The sequence below is a fragment of the Tasmannia lanceolata genome, unplaced genomic scaffold (genome assembly GCF_043159265.1).
Source record: "Tasmannia lanceolata isolate RefF3 unplaced genomic scaffold, GAP_Taslan_0.1 ptg000015l, whole genome shotgun sequence".
NCBI classification, from domain to species: Eukaryota; Viridiplantae; Streptophyta; class Magnoliopsida; order Canellales; family Winteraceae; genus Tasmannia; species Tasmannia lanceolata.
Window position 1 is genome coordinate 34,527,839 of NW_027518692.1, and position 20,895 is coordinate 34,548,733.

The 20,895-nt window shown below is 38.1% G+C and overlaps 1 protein-coding gene across 1 annotated transcript; it reads left to right on the forward strand.

Annotated features, from left to right (window-relative positions):
• The first annotated feature begins 3,831 nt into the window (after window positions 1-3,831).
• On the forward strand, window positions 3,832-20,215 carry LOC143846803 (chorismate mutase 1, chloroplastic-like). Its single transcript, XM_077355368.1, has 6 exons — window positions 3,832-4,149; window positions 8,429-8,651; window positions 8,764-8,850; window positions 14,020-14,163; window positions 19,445-19,537; window positions 19,658-20,215. Exons 1-6 carry the CDS (start codon window positions 3,974-3,976, stop codon window positions 19,892-19,894), a joined length of 960 nt encoding a protein of 319 aa, XP_077211483.1. The 5' UTR covers window positions 3,832-3,973; the 3' UTR covers window positions 19,895-20,215.
• Window positions 20,216-20,895: the final 680 nt, after the last annotated feature.

Below are 20,895 nucleotides of genomic sequence, written 5' to 3' on the forward strand. Positions count from 1 at the left end.
CTGTAAAATCATTTCCATAGGATGATCGTAACCCTCGAACAGACACCATAATATAACAGATCGAAGAGTTAGGATCATTCTATGGAGATGCTTTTATGGGAAAAGGCTATTTGCACAGGAGCCCAACAGGTCAACGGTTTGGATCTTCAAACAATGTGGGCACCAATGAATTTTCTAATAAACACGCGTTTTATATTGTGTGCAGGTGGCCCACCTTGCTCAAAGGTTTAAGTTTGTTTTTTTTTTTTTTTTAGATGGTAAAAAAATTCATTAGAGGAGAACCGAGAAAGTCCTCAAAGGAGCATACAAGAATAAAAAATAAAGAATACAGAGAAAAGAGAGCTAACTCAGGGAGGAAGGAAATCAAACAATTCCAAACCCACCCTAGTCACCCCATCCCTTACCAGAGAGTCTGCATCAGAATTAGCAGATCTCCTTACATGTCTAAAGAAATGTTCAATGGGTTTAGGTCTACACTCACTCTCATTGCATACTATTTGCCATCCCTCCAATAAATCAAAGGCCGATACAAATTTCAACAATGAAAGACTTTTCGCTCAAGCAATAGAGAGCAATTACTTTTATGTATAGCCAATATGGGGCTTTGGCCACCCCCTCAAAGACTCTAGCATTTCTCTCATTCCAAAATACCTACCAAGAGGCAAGAAGACATATTCTCCATAATACCTTCCCTTTCCTTTTCCACGGCACATTTTCTCAATAAGACAATAACTCAGTGATTGACCTAGGAAAAATCCAACAAATTCCAAACCACACAAGAATGCGGCTTTACACCTCTCTAGCAACCTTGCAATGAATGAAAAGATGGTTAATTGACTCACCATCTTCCAAGCACAAGGGGCAATGGTCTACAAGCGACATGCCTCATTTCCACAGGAAGTCAATTGTTTGAATCCTACCATGAACCACCCCCAATCCAAAAAAATTAACTCTAGGGGGACAATGAAATTTCCATACCTTGGCTGAAATAGAGGGTACACCTCAGGGCACCAACTGATGATAACAAAATTTGACCGAAAAGAAGTCCGAGGAATCCACACTCTCTTATCAAAACCTGATCTTTTGATGTAGCAACCCCCAATCAATTTCAATAACTAAGATATTGCGTCCAACTCCCTGTCAAAGAAATTCCTTCTGAACTTCGGAGTCCAAGTCACAATAGAACCCTCCCATTCGAAACATTCACAAACCAGAGCCTCATTTGAGAAGCAACCTCAAATAACTCAGGGAACATCAGCATCAGGGGGTCACTCGAACACCATGCACCAAACCAAAATCTAATCCGGTTTCCCGAATAAACTTTATACTTAATACCACCATAAAAAAGATAACTCAGTTTGCAAATATCTCGCGCACACAGTTAGTGACTTCTTTTTATATAAGTCCTTCGAGCCCCAATTTTTAGCCGAGAATCCATACTTGCTCCCAATTATCTTAACCCATAAAGCATCTTCTTCCACCCCAAACCTCCATAACCATTTTCCCAAAAGAGCATGATTAAAGTCTCTAACTCTTCCAATACCCAGACCCCCATTCTCCATTGGACGACATACATTTTCCCATTTGACAAACGGAAAACCTTTCTTATCCTTTGATCCACCTCATAGAAAACTTCGTTGAATTTGCTCGATCCTTAACACCACGCTCATAGGACATTTAAACAAGGATAAGAAGTAGATAGGTATGTTAGCTAATACTGCTTTTACAAGTGTTAACCGACCTCCTTTGGAAATAAGATTTCTTTTCCATGTTTCTAATCTCCTCTCAATTCTTTCCACAATAGGATCCCACAAGGCCTTGTCCCAACTCCAAGATGAAGACCAAGATAAGACGACTGAAAAATCTCCACCTTACAACCCAAAATGCTAGGAAAAACCCTTACCTCCTGCTGAGAAGTGTTCAATGCATATAGTCTAGATTTCTGGAAGTTGGTTCTCTGGCTAGAGATCATTTCATAGCATCTAAGAGTGCCTTTTAGATTCAAAATCCGATTTTGCTCAGGTGCAAAAAAAAGAAGAGTATTGTCTGCAAATTGAAGCAATGAGACTTTCACACAGTCACTGCCGATCTTGAAACCTTCAAACAACCCCAAGCTGTTTCCTTTTTTCATCAACCTATACAACGTCTTAGCAATAAAAACAACAAAAAGGGAGAGAGGGGATCCCCCTGCCTTAGACCTCTAGAAGATTCAAAGAAACCCCTAGGGGATCCATTAATTAGAATAGAGAACCAAGCCGAGGAAACACACTTTCTAATCCATCCTCGCCATCTACTACCAAAGCCCATCCTCCCAAGGAGATAGATAGTCCAAACAGTCCCACTCAACTCTATTGTAAGCTTTCTCCATATCCAATTTGCATATGACACCGCCTTTCCCAGCCTTCAGGTAGAAATCAATTGCTTCATTAGCAATGAGGGAACAATCCAGAATCTGCCTCTTACTAACAAATGCGCTTTGACTGTTCGAAATAATCAAAGGAAGGATAATCTTCAAACGATCAGCTAAAACTTTCTCTAACAATTTGTATAGGCACCCCATCAAGCCAATGGGACGAAACTCCGGAACCTTAGAGGCCCCTTTCACCTTAGGAATAAGCGTAATAAAAGTAGTGCCCGTTCCCCTATCAAGATCCAGACCATCATAAAATTCATTGAAGAACGCTAAACAAAAGCCATCGGGCCCTGACGCCTTATCCTTTCCCATAGAAAATATTCCCCTTTCGATCTCCTCCTCCTCAAAAGGTTTTTCCAAACTAGAGCTCATGTGGAGTGAAAGGTTACTAAACTCAACCCCCTCCGGAACTATTTAATTTATTATAGAGAGATTTTCAATTTATTTAGTTCCTAAAATGATTTTTTTTGTTGAAGGTTTTTTGACGAGAATATTGGAAGACATAATATTGTTGCTCATCTCCTAGTTTTTTTCAAAAGCATTGGAAGGGAAATAAAAAAACGCTAAAACTGATTAAATGGGTTGGGCGTAAATTTGTCATTTTAAATTTTTTAACGGAGAAAATTTAAGTTAGTGAGTTTTAGGGAGCAAATATTTGCTAAAAGTAGGACTGTTAAACTAATATGCCTTTCTAATAAGCAATTCTTTGCCATGTAGGGACTACCAGACTAACCAACAAAAAAAAAAAAAAAAAAAGGGAAAATTACATTTACACCCCTTATAGTTTATGACACATCCACTTCTACCCATACAGTTTAAAATGTGACAACTACACCCCCTGTAGTTTCAATTTGTATGAGGTAGGCCCCCTCAGTTGACGGTTCATCCACAGATTGAAGGGTTAGGATGATCCGACGGAGCTGATTTTTTGGGCACACCCTATCTATGTCGGGGCCCATCAAATCAATGCTTTGGATCATCCAAACAATGTGGACCCATACCCGAATCCAAACACTACCAAAAACACAATGGGCCCACATGGTTTGGATGATCCGCGTTCATTTGATGGACACTGACATAGATAGGGTGTGCCTAAAAAATCAGCTCCATCAGATCATCCTAACCCTTCAACCTGTGGACGAACTGTCAACTGAGGGGGTCTACCTTACACAAATTGAAACCACATGGGTGTGGTTGTCACGTTTTAAACTATAGGAGTAGAAGTCGATGGGTCAGAAACTAGAGGGGATGTAAATGTAATTTTCCCCAAAAAAACCCTAAAAATAAAAAATAAAAAATCTTGGGCTGGATTAGCTTAAGTACCAGTAATCAAGGCCCAGCTGGCATGTAGAGAAAGAGACGACCAATCATCTCATTCGAGAGAGAGAGAGAGAGAGAGAGTCTACGTACTCTCTCATTTCCACCTACCCTTTGTTTGCCATTCGTCACTTTTTTTCCCTCTCCTGTTCTTACATTACTTTCATTTTTCGTTTTGCTCTCTCTGTTGCACATCTGCATTTATTTCTGGGTCAATTCTGAAGTCCTTTTCCTCTGCCATCAATGGAGGTAAAGCAATTAAAAGCATCTCCTCCTATTTACGCAACCCATCTCTTCAAAACCTCTACGCGCCCTGTTGCCATCCAAACCCAGAAAAAACATTCCTTCAGATTCATACTCAAAGCTTCAGCAGGAAAAAACCTTCAATCCGTTGGAAGTCCTGCTCCCTCTCCTGTCAGGTATGAAAGATTGGATTTTTTTTAACCTTTTGTAGCGAAATTCTAGATGGGTATTTAAGATTTTGATGAAAGATTGGATTTTTTTTTACCTCTGTAGTGAAATTCTAGATGGGTATTTAAGATTTTGATGAAAAGATTGGATTTTCTTTGACCTTTTGTAGTGAAATTCGACATAGGTATTTAAGATTTTGATAAAAAGATTGGATTTTTTTGACCTCTTGTAGTGAACTTCTAGATGGGTATTTAAGATTATGATGAAAAGATTGGGATTTTTTGACCTTTTGTAGTGAAATTCTAGATGGGTATTTAAGATTTTGATGAAAGATTGGATTTTCTTTTCCCATCCAGCCATCCTCCATGCCCCTCTTATTTTGGGTTGGTTTTGACATTTTGTAGTGAAATTCTGGATGGGTATTTGAGATTTTGATTCATGATTCCCTTCCTAAAGGGCTTTTTGAGATTCTGTATCTGATCATTCAAATGGTTACTTTTTTGTTGTTAGGTTTCATTGATCATCAAAGCTTTTTTGGTCTCCCAAGCCTTAGCTTTTCAATTTCCTCTTCTTTTTTTCTGTTAATAAATGAGATGTTGTGTTCTTTTGTTTCTCTTGGGCTGATTTGGTTTGTTATTCAAAGATGGTATTGTAATGGATTGAGGAAATAGGTTTTGGGGCTAATCGTTGATAGTGGAAATGTTCGATGGGTATCTTTGTGGGAGGTAGAATGAATGATTAAGGTCATGAAAGTTCCGGGGCGATTGGAAATTCATTTTCCTTTGAATTTCTTTGTTTTAATTCTTGTTTCTCACGCAATGGTCACCCTCTTTTGTTCGTGTTTTCCTAAAAATATTTGTATTCTACATCTTTTCTTCTTTTCTTTTTTTGAATGGTTTGTATTCTACCTCTTTTCGTTGGGCGCTTTTTCTGAAAATAAATTCATTTGAAAAGACAACATTATGGGTGGAAATGCTAAGGGGGTGAAATATTTCCCATAAATAAAGGGGAAAAGTTTTAAATGGGTTGTTTCTATCTAGTGGTGTACTTTGAACCAAAGATAAATATTTTTCACAAGTTTTGTTCACAATCTGTCCATAATATATTGAGATTCTGAGAAGCATGGAGGATGAGTAAATTTGAATTTTGAGAGACATGGAGGCTCTAGTATTGATCATTGACTAATTTTATAAAAGGCTCTTCTTCTTCTGCAAAAAGAATTCATGACTCACCCAAGTGAGGGAACTTTGTTTTTTTTTATATATGGCAAGAAAGTAATGCTTGCAAGCATATGAATATAGGTTGTGTTTATAATGCACACGTCTGCACCTTACTGTGGCCACATATATACATACACTAATGCATCAATAAGTAGATACTTGTAATACTGAGAAGTTGGTTTGTTTTAGTCTGTAACATAGTTTTAAAACTCCCTCGCGTCATCGTGGACTCCTCCGAGTCAACTCCCTTTTACCTTGGCCGCATTCCACGTTTTATCGCGTCTGCATTCCGCTTTTTAACCTACAGAGTCATAAAAACTCCTTTCACTCCCCCGAGTACTCAGCCGCGTCAACCAAGTACTTGACCGTGTTGTGCCGAGTCGACTAGGATTTTCTTTGTCCGTGTTGCGCTCTGCATCCGTGTTTTTAAACACTGGTCTGTAAGAATCGAACCTAGAGTAGAATTGGTCCATCACAGCCTAAAAATATTGCTACTACAACATTGCATGACTGGTTAAATAATAAAGTATGTGCATTCATGCATGCGTGCACCTAATCAAGATTTAAGGTATCCGTTTCGGTAGTGATGGTAATGAAAAATTGTCCTCTTTGGATGGGAATTTCAGTGGAAATCTTGTAAATTTTGAAAATGTTCGGAAACATATGCTGATGGACATTTAAGATAAAACTTCATGAAGTGCTAGAATAAGCACAAATACACTGTAAAAAACAATTACATAAGAAAAAAAATACCCATAATGATTTAAATCGAATACGTAATGACAAGTGCCAATGTCTGATAATTCAGTACATTCCACATTGTAATTTACTTAATACACGCAATATTTCATATGCAATTCATATAAATATAATTACGTAACATATTGGTATAGTATACTAGTAACACACTTATGATTTTGGTTTTGCTATGTATTTCAGTTTTGGTACTTGTTTTGGTGGGGATGGAAACAGAAACATTTCGGCCGTTTTGTGTCGTTTTTCATGGAAATTTAAAGCGATACGCCTAATGCTTATGACTTGTATTACACACAAGTGCACACTATTGCCAACAAATGCATTTTCCACACCATTAGTGCCTATGTATTCAATTTTTTTTTTTTTTGGAAATAGAGTGCTCATACGTAAACATAAATGTATATATTCAAGAAAACACATAATTATTCATCAATTTGAACTCGCACACAGACATATACAGCCCGTGTACATGTATCATATACACACAAAGCATGAAATTCACGATATGAGCTTGAATGGGTGCACTCACACGTAAGACATATGAGTATGGTGAATACACACACTCATCCATACATATAGGGATTTGCTAGGGAGCATTGCAGAAGGAATTTCACGGATGGGCTGTTGCATGTGCGAGCAGCCACCTCAGATGAGTTAAATGAATAAGACAAAATTTCAGCCTGCTTGGCTGCTCGCACATGCAACAGCCCATTTGAGAAATGCCTTCTGCGATGATCCCTAGGAAATCCCATATATATATATATATATTGTATATATATATATATATATATATATATATATATATATATATATATATATTGTATTTTTTATCAAGTGATCAGGGAAAGAAAAGTACTCTAAAGAGGTTTATGGAAAAAGATTCTTCTAGGCCCTCACTAACTGCAAATTTCGCCATTAAAAAACTGCAAATTTGAAATTAGGAATATATTTTCATTTGCATGCTTGTCTGTGTTCTACTTTCCAAACTATGTGAGGTACATGTGCATGACCCACAAAGTGAAGAGAGGATCTTCTCAATCTCTTTGAATTTCGGAGAAAACAGGTTAAGGCTTGAGATTCACTTTTTAGTCGTTTTACCTTGTTCCATAATTTCCTTGAACCAACAAGTCCTTTGGGCTATCTCCTCAAGAAACTTGATATCAAACCAAATGACCAAAGCCCCCTCTTTGGTCATTTTAGGGTGCCAGCTGGTTGACATAGACAACGGCATTTTCATTCTTTTTCTTTGAAAAGAAGACAATCTCACTCTTATAGAGAAAACGCCCCTGGATTCTTCTCATCCGTTGTTGCTTTCAATATTGCCATTAAAACTTAGTTTCAAACTATCTCGAGGGGTTCCGTTCAAATACCTCTTGGTTTTATGACATATTAGTGGCCCTAGATGACCATCAAGTTCTTAGATGGATACCTAGTGAGACCTCACTAAGGCGAAATATGACTACATTTTGATACTTAAATGATGATGCCACTAATGATGTTTCTAGGCTCCACAGAAATCCTGGTGAAAATCGTGGCTTTCCTCTCATGCCAAGTGCCTCACAAAACATGTGAATAGCTGCACGACATAACTTGTCCGTTCGCTGTTCCATAGTGTGTAGAGGTTAATAAATAATATATCAAAAAACCATCAAATAAACCCAAGCAGAAGTTCAATGTCTCCATGAAAATATGAAGGATATTTTCATGGTAAGATAAAAACATGTTAAAAAAGGATATTTATGCAATTTTGTTGCAGAAAGCACAATTAACCATTATTGCAATTTTACATTAACCAATAGATCCCTTGTCTCATTCCCAACTGCATGATTTTCATCAGCATCAGAGAACTATGCACCCTAGATAGTAGCAAAGAAAGTGGGGTCATTATGGTTTTAGAGCAAAATGACTTATTTGAAAAAAGCCCTATTAAATTCCTAGATTTAAATCACACCATCAAGTCCTGGCGAACCTTGGGGTGAAAAGTACTTATTACTTACCCACAGTAACAGGCGTCCTCACCACACATATATCCGCACATGCATGCATGGAAGTGGCATAGCGATGCAATATACATACATTAATCCATTCACATGTATACCAACATACAAATGTGTACATACTCATGCTTAATACATGCATATGTCTACACACACATGCACATATTGTTAAAGTGATCTGATGTGTTATTAGGCTGCTGTCTCTACCTAGAAAATGTAGGCAACACCTTTAACTTTTGAAGACTTGGTAGAGCAGATGCTGATATGAGTTTTTTTTTTTTTTTTTTTTTACTGAATATCCTTTTAATACATAGATCGGAGAAGAAAATAAGGGTGGATGAGAGTGAAAGCTTGACTCTGGACAGTATACGTCACTCTTTAATCCGACAAGAAGATAGTATTATATTTAGCCTCTTGGAAAGGGCACAATATTGTTACAATGGCAATACTTATGATCATAATGCATTCTCCATGAATGGTTCCCCTTGCTCTTTGGCCGAGTTTATGCTCAGGGAAACTGAAAAGCTTCATGCACAGGTAAATTAAACTTCCATCAAAGAAAAAAAGGGAAACTAGTACTTTTGGAAAATTTGTTATGTTTCTTTCCCAATTAACAACACGCTTTTTATTTTATTTTATCACAAGTCAGTTTGGCAGATATAAGAGCCCGGATGAGCATCCTTTCTTTCCAGCAGATTTACCCGAGCCTTTGCTGCCACCTTTGCAATACCCGCTGGTATATATAATTAACTGCAGTTTGTCATATTGTTGAATACTCTTTTTCTCATCATCTGAGAACTGAAACTTTGATTGATCATATTTTGTTGTCTTGTGCTACAAGTTCTCCAACATTTGCAGAAAATACTCTGTAACTTTTATGTTCACAAGCAAATTTACTACCATTTGTTGGTTCATCAACGCAGAATATTGGAAGTGGATTTGATTGTTTGATATTTTAGCCGCTGAAAGTAACTATATTGTTTTCTTATGCTTCCTTTGGCTCCTTGAGAAGATTAATCAAACTGAGAGGGTCTGTTTTATATGTAGGCTTGTTTAGTGATGACTCTATGTTAACCGGAGCTCTTATCCTCAAGATTTTGCATTCTCATTGAAACAGAAGTTGGGGGAAAATCAAACAGAATGGTTGATGCACTTAGTAGTCACTCTTTATTATTGAATACCTTGCATGCACATGTTGTGGGCTTTAGAGAGATGAAAAATCAGTATGGAAGTGATCTGTTTTTTTCAACCTTGTGTTGAAGGAGCTGGCAAGGATTTAAATGTCGGTTACGGTGTTGGTTTCAGCCACAACCGAAACCGAAAATTTCGGTTTTGACCGAAATCATGTAAAATTCGGAAAAACAATTTCAGTATTTTACAAGATTTCGGTGGAAATTTCGCCAATTTTGGTGGAAATCTTGTAAATTTCGGCGAAATTTCGGATTTATGTACTTTTGTTGTCGGTCCCAGACGAAATCTGAAAATTTGGAATTTTGGTATTCCGGCCGAAATTTTAAACCACGGGAGCTGGAATGTGCAGCTCCTGCGTCAAAAACTTGTTTTTATGTTCATGATGGTTATTCGTTAGAGAGGGGCCCCTCTGTGATCATATCATTAGAGAACTGCACTTGGGTGGACTCGGGGGTCATTTTGGAAGAGATATGACCTTGGCTATGGTGGCTGATTGTTACTTTTGGCCAAAGATGCAACAGGGCGTTGAAAGTTTAGTAAAGATGTGTCAGATATGTCATTTTGGTTTGTACTTTCACCCATTTCACCATGGGTTCATCTTAACATGGATTCATGGATGTTTTGGGACCTCCAAGAATTGCTCGATGGCATGAGTCAATATTTGTAGTAGTTGATCATTTCTCAAAGAGGGCTCACTTTATTCCATGCTCAAGGATAATTGATGCGTTACACATAGCCGAGCTATATTTCAATAAGTAGTCTGCCTTCATGGTGTTCCTTCCATTGTAGTTTCAGACGGGTAACGTTCATGGGATCGTTTTGGAGTACTTTATGGAATAAATTGGGTACTCAATTGAAGTATTCGTGGGGATTATGCGAGAACATGGGATTTGATTCTGCATCAAGCTGAGTTTGGCCTATTATGCCTTGGTTGATTGTTCTATCAAGAAAACCCTGTTCAAAGCTGTTGATTGGCAAAACCTACAGCACGTGTTTGATCTTGTCCCATTACCTTATATACAATAGTGAGTGAAGATGTCGAAGCCTTTCAAAATTTTAAACACACTCATGAAGAAGTGCATGTATAATTTTAAACACTTCCAAAATCAGCATCACGGCTTCAAAGAATTCAGCTAAGGTGATCAATTTTTGATGAAGTAAAGGAACAATTTCATTAGGGAAGTTTTCACAAGTTGAAGGCTAGAAAGATTGGTCTGTACATGCTTTTGAAAAATCGGTTGTAATGCTTATAAGGTAGAGTAACCTGATGATCTCCAGATCAATCCTATATTCAATGTAGCTGATTTGTGCGATTATCATGGGTTTGATGAAACTGATGATCAACCTACAACTAGTGATTTGGTGAAGCAATTGCCTAAAAATCCAAGGGAGGTAATTGAGGAAATTTTGGGCATGAAAGAAGCCTATTCCTATCAAGGTAATCAATATCATTGATTCCTTACCAAGTGGCCTGGACAACCACCAAGTGAAAACATGGATTTTGGAAGATGAGTTTAAGCAGTTAGATCCTAACACATATCAGATGTATTTGCAGATTTTCTCATTTAAGCCTTCATCTCGGGGGGAGTTTTTTGAGTGAACACCATGATAACCTTGGGGAAATAGTACCAGCCGCCATTTTCTTTTTCTTTTTGTGGTTCTAGTGACTTAAAATGGTGAAGACCATCTACTTAAGTCATAGTTTAGATCACGTAATTCAGTCTCTTAATAACTGAAGTGATGAGGACCATCAACCTAAGTTTTTATTTGGTAGTTTTTTGTGTTATTCACTTCAAAGGACTTTTTAGGGCAGAGATTAGATTATTTCAATAGCTGTGATTGCTTTTAGGTTAAACATAAAAACGGGTTATGGCTGTAAGAGACATTCATTATTGGAGATTAAAGAAACGGAGAGGAAACGAAGAGGAGGTTCTCTCCTCTAAATGGCTGTACAGCCAGCAAACACCCTTCTTGGTATTTTTCGATCTCTCTCTCTTCCTCTCTTCATTTGTGTTTCCTCCCCTTTATCTCTTAGATCATATCTGTTCAGATATGTTCTTTTTTACTTTTGTTGCGTTAGGGAACCCAGGTCATTCTAGCATCGGGGGCCTTCTCTGTGACGCTAATTGTCTAGTTTGCTGGGCTGACTTCAATCCTACTGATGTGTCGGATTCTATTGAGGTAGAAGTTCGCACCCTTTTGCAGGATATTCGATTCGTTGATCCTCCTCTCCTTGATTCCCTTGCGGTGGACGGAAACTCACTCAATGTTACTTGGTGGGTGAATGGAGAGGTTTTCTTTGGAGATTTGTGGATGCTTTTGAGGCCTTGGATAAGGTGAATGGTCGTGCTACCGACTTCAGGCTCTCTGTTTAGCTAATGGCGAGGCGAATGCCCGCTCTCGGGATAGCTCTCTACAGTCTCTTTAGAGTTTTTTTTTTATCATCTTCCGCCTTGAAGGGTGACTGTATTTTGGTTTCTTTCTTTGCTTGTATCACTTCTCCATCTTTGGTTGTTATGTCTCCATTTTCTATCTCTGCAATAAAATTTTGGTATTAAAAACGAAACATGACAAAAACTCGGTCAACTTGTGTCTTGTCTGTATCATCTTTGCTAGAGACTGATTAGTCTTGTTTTTAAACCTTGATATAAAGATGAATAAGATATATTGTTCGAGCATACCATTGCATAGCTTGGGCCCATGACAAGATTCACGACACGAGTAGAGACCTAGATGTTATATTCCTTAATATTGAAAAGTGCCCATGAGATATCACTCTCTTTTATAGAAGGCTCGTAGGGCTAGGTTTCACCATTTGGGAAGCTTTGCCCCTCTTTAGCTTTTTCTCTCAATAACACTTCTGCTATTCATAAAATAAATTGTACTAAGGATGTTGGTTATCTAAACGAGATCTAAAAGAGTGTAGGGTAGTGATTAAATGGAGAGGGAGGGTAGATGGGGAGTGGTATGGACCCTTAACCTTAGACGACATCTAGAATAGTGTAAGATAACCAGCCTTTCAACTCTTTTATCTCATCTTTATGCTTGTTACTGTTCACCTAATGCTCCGAATCACAGAATTTGGACTCCAGACCCAAATGTATCTTTTTCGGTTCGTTCTTTCTTTTTCAGGTTGGGCTCCTTGAGTAGTGAAGCATCCCATTGCGCAAGGGTGTGGAAGTCACTGGCTCCTCCTAGGGTGGTGGGATTTTCTTGGACTTAGAAGGAGAATTAATACTTGTGATCGCCTAAAAAATGGAAAGTTCATCTAGCCTCTTGGTGCGTGTTATGCAAGGAGATTGAGGAATCTTTGGACCACCTACTCGTGCAATGCCGGCACTTCTACAGGTTGTGGATGAACACCATCAAAAGCTTTGGACTCTCATGGTCGTTGCAAAGATCTATCAAAACCATTATCTTGTAATGGAGTGGCAGTCCTTTCGGGGAAGTGGGTCAATCCTTCTGGACTCTTGTGCCATATGCAATAATATGGCACATTTGGAAGGAGAGAAATAATTGAATCTTCCAAGATAGTTCGAGACAGTGGGGAGGACTCTCATTGACATCAAATCCGATATTATAGCATGGAGTAAAGCCAGATTGGAACCTTGTCCCTATAGTGTTGGGGACATCCATCAGAACCTTGTCCCTAACTCCCTATAGTGTTGGGGACATCCTTAGGAACTGGAAGGTGATCATCTTTGAAAATAAGTGGAAAAAAAAAGTAAAACCCAAATGAAGCCCCCCGCACCCCGGCTGGGTCAAGCTAAATTTTGATGGAAGTTCTAAGGGTAATCCGGGTCCGGTGGGTATTGGAGGTGTATTTCGAGATTCTAACGGCCAAGAAGAACTGTCCCTTTTCGGATCGGCCTGCATTTGTGAGTCAAATGAAGCAGAAGCTGGGGTGTTGTTATGGGGACTGAAATGGTTTGTGGCCAATAAATCTGCCCTTATCATAGAGGGAGACTCTTCAAATGTAATTTCTTGGGCATGCGGTAAAGACGGGGGACCATGGGCTCTAGCAGATGTTATTGCGGAATTTCGAGATCTAGTGGCTGTGATAACCCCAAGATCCAACACATGAGGCAGTCAGTGAATGAAGAGGCTGGCAAATTAGCAGAAGATGGGGCAGACCAGGAAGGCACAACAATTGTACAAATTGCCTCTGCAAATATTCAATAATTCGGATATTACTGAATCTTACTGCACACTAACTTGTTGCTGGGTGCATCCCTGTTTCGAGCTGTTCCTTCCTGGTGGTATCTTGTGCAAACGAGCAACAATGGAAATTTTGTTGTTTCAGTGTATATTCGCTATAATCCTAAGGGCTAAGGAGCATCTGTTGTGTGGGGCTCCTTGCTTCTGCGAATTTGTGGTTTTATATGTATTATGAGGGGGACGTCTTGTCCCAGCCTATGTATATAAGCCTGCCTTATTAACAAAAGTGACCTTGCAAAAAAAAAGGGTGTTGGTTATCTTTGCTGCAATGCTACTGATTGAATCATAAGATGCATACTATTGACTAGGATTGTTGGGGTGCAACTTCTTTTTTTTTTTCTTTTTTCTTTCTTTTTATTAAATTTCACTTGGATTTAATTGGGTTTGATGAATTTTGCTTTTTGATGTATGATCTAATTGTTGTTGACAGTCCTGCGGAATTATTACTTTGAATAACTGAGCCTAACTTGATCATTTATTTCTGGTCTCAACCTAGGTTTTGCATCCCATTGCTGATTCTATCAATATAAATAAGAAGATCTGGAATATGTATTTTGTTGATCTTCTTCCAAGATTAGTTAAAGGCGGAGATGATGGTAATTGCGGGTCAGCAGCCGTTTGTGACACAATCTGCCTCCAGGTATGTGTTTCAGCCTTTTATTGGGTGACCGCTATATATTGCGTAGTTTAATGGCCATATAGAAGAAAATTGACTAGAAAATTCTCTTAAACTTGCGATTCCATTAACAATAATATCCGAGGAGGATTGTCCAATGTCTCATAGGCATATTATCTTGTAAATTTTTGCTTAATAACCCATGGTTCAACTCTCAAACAATTAGAGTAGAGTGCTTTTCTTGAAAGTTCCCATTTCCGTTGGTGTCCAAGTTTGCAAAGTGTGTAAATTCACCCCTATTGCTAATCCGTTGGCCAATCTCTTTTGCCTCTTTGATCACCTAAATTAATTCAGGAAAGTTCCCTATTAGTCATAATGCTCACATGCTCGAAAATATCAGCAAAGATAATGCTTGTTGGTCATGCCCAAAATCTTTGAGCTACTGGAAGACATTTAATTGAAAAAAATAGAACCATGATATAATTGTATAAGCATTAAAAAAATATCGGTAATAAACTTAGTAGCCAAGATGAGAGAAGTGACTACTAGATGCATAAACTATATTTTAGTAAAATCAAATGGTCATAAACTAATCCATGGGCTCAAATCTCAGCCTAGTTATCTCTCAATAGTGATTCTCATTGGAGTCCAAACTCCGATTTTATTCTTTATAAAATTTCCAAGTTTTTCATCTAGTTTCGTAGTTGAGTTCCATGTTTTTGAACATTGAGTAATATTCATGTCTTGTAGATTGTTCAAAATGGTGAAATAACCTTGTTTACACATTTCGTGTCTTTGTCCTCATGGCTTCAGTCTATTTTTCTTTATACTTCTTAACTGGGTTTATAACAAAATTTTAGGGTGCATTCTTTAAACGTTCTCTTGATTCTCATTCTGGACGTCAAAATCAATTCTTATTCTATGGAGTGCTTCCAGAATCAGAATCACATTTCTTAACTCATTTCTAAGAATAATGTTTTATATTTTTTGAAACAGAATCACGTTCTCCTGTAATTGAAAACAATTGATTCAATATAATTTATTAAGAGTGGAGGAGGGGAGGGAGAAACATAGGAGGAGGGGAGGGAGAACTTGAGCTAATGGGAGGGAGAGATCATCAACAATCTCGTTTGTTTTAGAATTTGAGATCCGATTGAGTTCAAAACCTATGTTTAATTTTGAGTTCAATAATTGGTTTTGGATTCAAAATCAGTTACCAAAATCCAAAACAAGTACAGCCTTAGCCAAACCAATTAGAAAAAATACAGAGAGAGAGAGAGAGAGAGAGAGAGAGAGAGAGAGAGAGAGAGAGCTCTGCAAATGGAAATTTTAAAAAAAATGCAAGAACATAGTTGGATGGATCGGGATGGGTTTGGCCTGCTAGCCCTCATATATTTATTAGAAGAAGACCTTTGGATTTGTCTGCTTTTATGGAATCGAATAATTGCTCAATGCATCGACAAAATACTTCATCGCCGGTGGCAGCCGGTGGCAGCATCTCCAAACCCATTCCCCTTTCTAAATCCACGGACAAGAAGAAGAAGAGGGTTTTAGAAGAGGCCAAAGGCAGAAGGTGTGAAGCTGACGAAACCCTCCAAAGGCGAGAAGGACCGATTCTAGCAACCAATGTTTGCCAGTGGTGAGTACACACAATATCCCATAGCCTCTCATCATGTGCTGTTTTGTACCACTGTTTGCTAATGCAAAACACCATGGCCAGCAGCTCCAAGAGCAGATCTTTGTCCATACTCCAAAACCCACTAATCTTTTCCTCCTCCTCCTCCTCGTCTTCTCAATTTCTTCAACTCCTTCCATCGTCTCCACCTTGCTCATCGCTAGTTTCATAGCTCTAGAGAAAAGAAGGAATCTGATTCAATGAGATCCGAGCAGAGAGAAGGCTTTTGATTTTTCTTCCCCTTTCTTATACGTTATCTCTTTTCCTCTAATTGCTTTTTCATCCCACGAAAGAGTTGAGAGATGAGAGCCCCAAAAAAATGATCCTTATCCCGTGGAGCGAGGAATATCCGCTACGAAAAATTAGCCTAAAAAAGGAGAATGAATCTATTGGATAGAATGTAAAAGTGGTTGAAGAACGACATTCTAGCACAGCATGGTTTCTGGGGAGGGAAAAATACGAAGAATCCTTCCTAAAAAACGTTAAAGAATGCACCCTTAGTTGCTGTGGTTTTGAAATATAGGCTTCATATCGAAAGCTTTAAACCTGAAAGTATAACATTAACCCATATAACCCCTATGGCCTTATTATTGTATAGAAAATATTATTCTTTGCAAAATTGGTGAACTGCTAAATCTGTGAGTCCATCTTTCAGTGTCTGTCAAATGTTGTCTGATATACCGTTATCTTGTGAAACTTAGGTGCCATGTCTACCTGATGATCCTACCACTCTTGTGAATACCATCATATAATGTATAGAGTATGCCAAGTTTAGGGTTGTGCACTATTCGGTTCGGTTTCTACGTATTTCGGTTCGGGTTCGGTTAAGAAAATCATTTAATTTCGGTTATCCGTTTCGGGATCGGTAACTGTTGTCAGAATTTCGGTTTATCCGAAGAACCGAATTGTTGGGTTGGGAAAAAAATTGAAAGAAAAATGAGTTATGCACACTTATGCACACCTATTTTTTTACTTAGGACAACCCCCACCAGTCCACCACTAAAGTAAAAGACTAAAAGAGGGTGTCCCGAGTAAAAAAACGGGTGAATATATATAATATATATTCTTTTAACTTAGGTTAGGCTCTGTTCATTCGAGAATCGAGAGTTGAGACCATCAGACCAATACACTTTCTTTCTTCACTTCGACACTAAACTAGGGTTTCAAGTTTCAACTCCGGCCGTCACTCTAGCCTCCAACTCCGACGAGGCGATGATCTACCCAACTCCGGGAGGCGACGATCTACTACATACCTTATACGAGACTACGACACCGTGCTGCCAAAACCCTCTTCCGAAGTTCCGAACCCTATTTTTCTTATGTGACCCCAATCTCTGTGATCCCAACCGCGCCAAATCTCATTCTTTCAACCCTCAATCTTGATTTCTTTCAACCTCACACCACCAATCAAAGACCCATCCATTCGGTTTCAATGAGGGTTTGGCTTTGGCACATTGGCTGAGAAAGAGAAAGAGCCAAAGAGGGTTTGGTTGAGATATACTGAAAGAGAAAGTTTTTTTTGAGAGGTTCTATTAGGGTTTCAAGGAGAAATAGAGAGAAGGGGTTTTTTTGGAGTTGTAAGAAGAAAATCAGAGAGGGTAATTATATCTTCTTCTTCCCATGTTTATTCTTTTTATCTGTTGTTTTCTTTCAATGTATTTCGGTAACCGAACTAACCGAAAAACCATTTTTTTCCGGTTTCAGTTACAATATATTTCGGTTTGGTTTCGGTGCCCTTCTCCCACTAACCGAAATAATTCGGTTCGGGTATTTTTGGCAAATTCGGTTCGGGTTTAACCGAATGAATTGCCAAGCGGATGAGGATCTAATGCGTGCTCTTGTTTAGAACCCCTATGGCCTTATTATTGTAAAACTACTGAAAACCCCCTAGATAAAAACGTATTTACAAGAATCCCCTCAAATTTTTCTTAATTACCAATAGCACCTCAATGGCTTTTAATTTTTTTTTATTTTATCCATTTTACCCTCAGAACATAACTTAGAAATCCCTAAAATCTCTCACTTCACAGCCTAAAAAAATCTCTCTTACGAAGGCAACATCTCTCTTGTAAGATTTTATATGGTGTAAACCGGTACAGTCCATTATTTTTCAAAAAGTATTATACGTGCCACTGTGGGATGATGCGAACCGTCCATTTGATGTGCACAACGTTGTATGATCCAACCATTCATTTGATGGGCACACCGTAGTATGATCCAACCATCCATTTGATGGGCACACCGTTGTATGATCCAACCATCCATTTGATGGGCCACAATGTAAATAGGATGTGGCCCAAAAATCATTTCCATAAGATAATCCCAACCTTGTGATCTATTGAGGAACTGCATATTATGGAAACTGCTATAGATTTGACGGTTGGGATCATTCTATGGAAGTGATTTTTGGGCCACAACCTATTTACGTTGTGGGTGGCTCATCAAATGGATGGTTTGGATCATACAACGGTGTGCCCATCAAATGGCCGGTTGGATTATACTATGGTGTGCCCATCAAATGGATGGTTTGGGTGCTCGTACGGTGTGGTCCGTACAGTACTTTTTGAATAATAATGGTTTGTTCGAGCTTACACCATCTTGCCTGTGTGTGTGTGTGTGTGTGTGTGTGTGAGAGAGAGAGAGAGAGAGAGAGAGAGAGAGAGAGAGAGAGAGAGAGAGAGAGAGAGAGAGAGATTTTCAAAGGATTTAGTGTTGCTTTTAGTGATGGAGGGATTTAAGGGATTTCTAAGGGTAATATAATGAATGGTATAATGGGTAAAAGAAAAAATAGAAAACTATTTTAGGCACAAAATTGTATCATTGGTAATCATGAAAATTTTGAGGGGATTCTGGTATATATGTTTTAATCTAGGGGGTTTCTAGTAGTTTTCCCTAGAAAATATTATTCTTTTCAAAATTGGTGAACTGCTAAATCTGTGAGTCCATCTTTCAGTGTCTGTCAATTGCTGTCTGATGTTCCGTTATCTTGTGAAACTTAGGTGCCATGTCTCCCTGATGATCCCACCACTCTTGTGAATACCATCATATAATGTGTAGAGTATGCCAAGCGGGTGAGGATCTAATGCGTGCTCTTGTTTAGAACAACCCCCCCCCCCCCCCCCCCACCCTGACTTTTATTTATTTTCCAAGTTCCCGTTATCTGGAAATTTATTTCCTGTAAGCATATAGGTGACCACTAAATAACGGGGGTTCTCCATTTTTAGAAAGTTGCCATGTTGGACATTTCTGGACACAAAGATGGCAACTATTGGGGAAAATCTTAATATCATAGCACTAATATAATCTGATTCATTCTTGTTTATCTAAATACATTTTTGTATCATTTATGCTCAGGAATTTTATGTGATCATGTAAGCATATAACCTTATTGACGTGTATGCTCCTTGTCAACTCCAACGGATGTGCCCATGGCTAAGTTATATAGGCAGACACCAGACTAATCTTTCCATTACACCAATTATGTAGCACCAAATTAGCTGTAGTATAGGTGGAACTTCTGCGTATTACTTTATCTATAATCTGTTTTTCCATGAGTGAAGTTATCAAGTTGGTAAAATTTCAAAATTCACTGTCTTCCTAACTTGGATTTCTTCTTTGTTATGCTTGCAGGCACTCTCAAAGAGAATCCATTATGGTAAATTTGTAGCAGAGGCGAAATTTCGAGCCTCCCCTGTTGTATACGAGGCTGCCATTAGAGCGCAGGTATACTTTCTTCCCCATATGGCAACTGATTCTTGTTCGTGGTCTCCCTTTGTCGTTAAACACAGTTCTGCTATGGATTATGACACTATTCTTTCCCTTTATCCTTTTTGGGGTTTGTAGGATGGGGCCCGGTTGATGCATTTGCTAACATATGAGACAGTTGAAGCAACAATCAAGGAGAGAGTAGAAATGAAGGCAAAAATATACGGACAAGAGATAAATGTCAATGAAGATAAAAATGAAGGTGATCCATTATGCAAAATCAAACCCAACTTAGTTGCTGATCTTTATGGAGACTGGATCATGCCATTGACTAAGGAAGTTCAGGTTGCATACTTATTAAGAAGGTTGGAGTGAAAGAGAACTTTCATCGTTGTCTGTAGTTTACAAAATCTTATCTATCTAGGAGCAAAGATAAAAAGAAAACACAGTTCATATTAGTATGGAGCAGTCCAGTTCCTACTATATATATGGGTAGTGAAGAAATATAGATTTTGTGTTAGAATTTGCTGTTTTTCATGTTACAATCTATTGATTTGAATTCTAGTTTATGATTTTAATAGGGTACTTCAGATTTTGGTCCATCTTAACAGAAATTGTGCCTTGCTGAGATCAGACATTTCTGAATTAATTATATCAAATTAGTAATGAGAATTTATCCATGTTATTCAAATTCAATTGCTTTCTTATCTATTTTACACGGATTCTTCTGAATGGGTAAAAGTGCCCATGTCTGACACGGGTCGGATTCCAATACGTCAAGAATCTGTCACACTACTTGTTCTCTTTTATCTATTTATTCTGAATAAAATTACAACAACTTTACAATTACCGCATGTTTTGAGTTTTATCCATCCTAATAGTAAGTATTTACATGGGAACAAAACAATATATTTACTTATTTAAATTTTCAATATATTGCACATTACAACCATATTATTATGTAAAAATAAAAACTTGATAATTGAGAAAATATTTTGGCGGATCCATGAATCTTTCTTTTCGAGGTTTGCCGAATCCAACACTCATACCCGTGTGTCAAATTCCGACTTTCGTACCGGTGCAACATAGTATCTGATGGGGTTCAGCTTGATTGTTTTAAGATTTTTATCGTGTTCAGAATAATGGGCTTAATTGAATTGGGCCCTTCTTATTTCGATGCCTGACATTGCTGATTCGATCGAAAGCTTGCTGATATTATTTTATTTTTTTTGAAGTGTTGGAAAACTTGCTTTATAGAATAAAAACACACTTAAAACCCCCACAAGACATGCTCATGTTGTAAAACATGGCATTCGTAATGGGTAACTCTTGACTGTGTTGAGGTTCAGCTTGATTATTTTGAGATTTTGAATATA

Bases quoted from the DNA above. Each gene is read 5' to 3' on its own strand.
- LOC143846803 (XM_077355368.1), top strand. From the start codon at position 3,974: ATGGAGGTAAAGCAATTAAAAGCATCTCCTCCTATTTACGCAACCCAT. The intron at 8,851-14,019 runs GTATATATAATT...GTCTCAACCTAG, and splicing joins CACCTTTGCAATACCCGCTG to GTTTTGCATCCCATTGCTGA. The intron at 19,538-19,657 runs GTATACTTTCTT...TGGGGTTTGTAG, and splicing joins AGGCTGCCATTAGAGCGCAG to GATGGGGCCCGGTTGATGCA.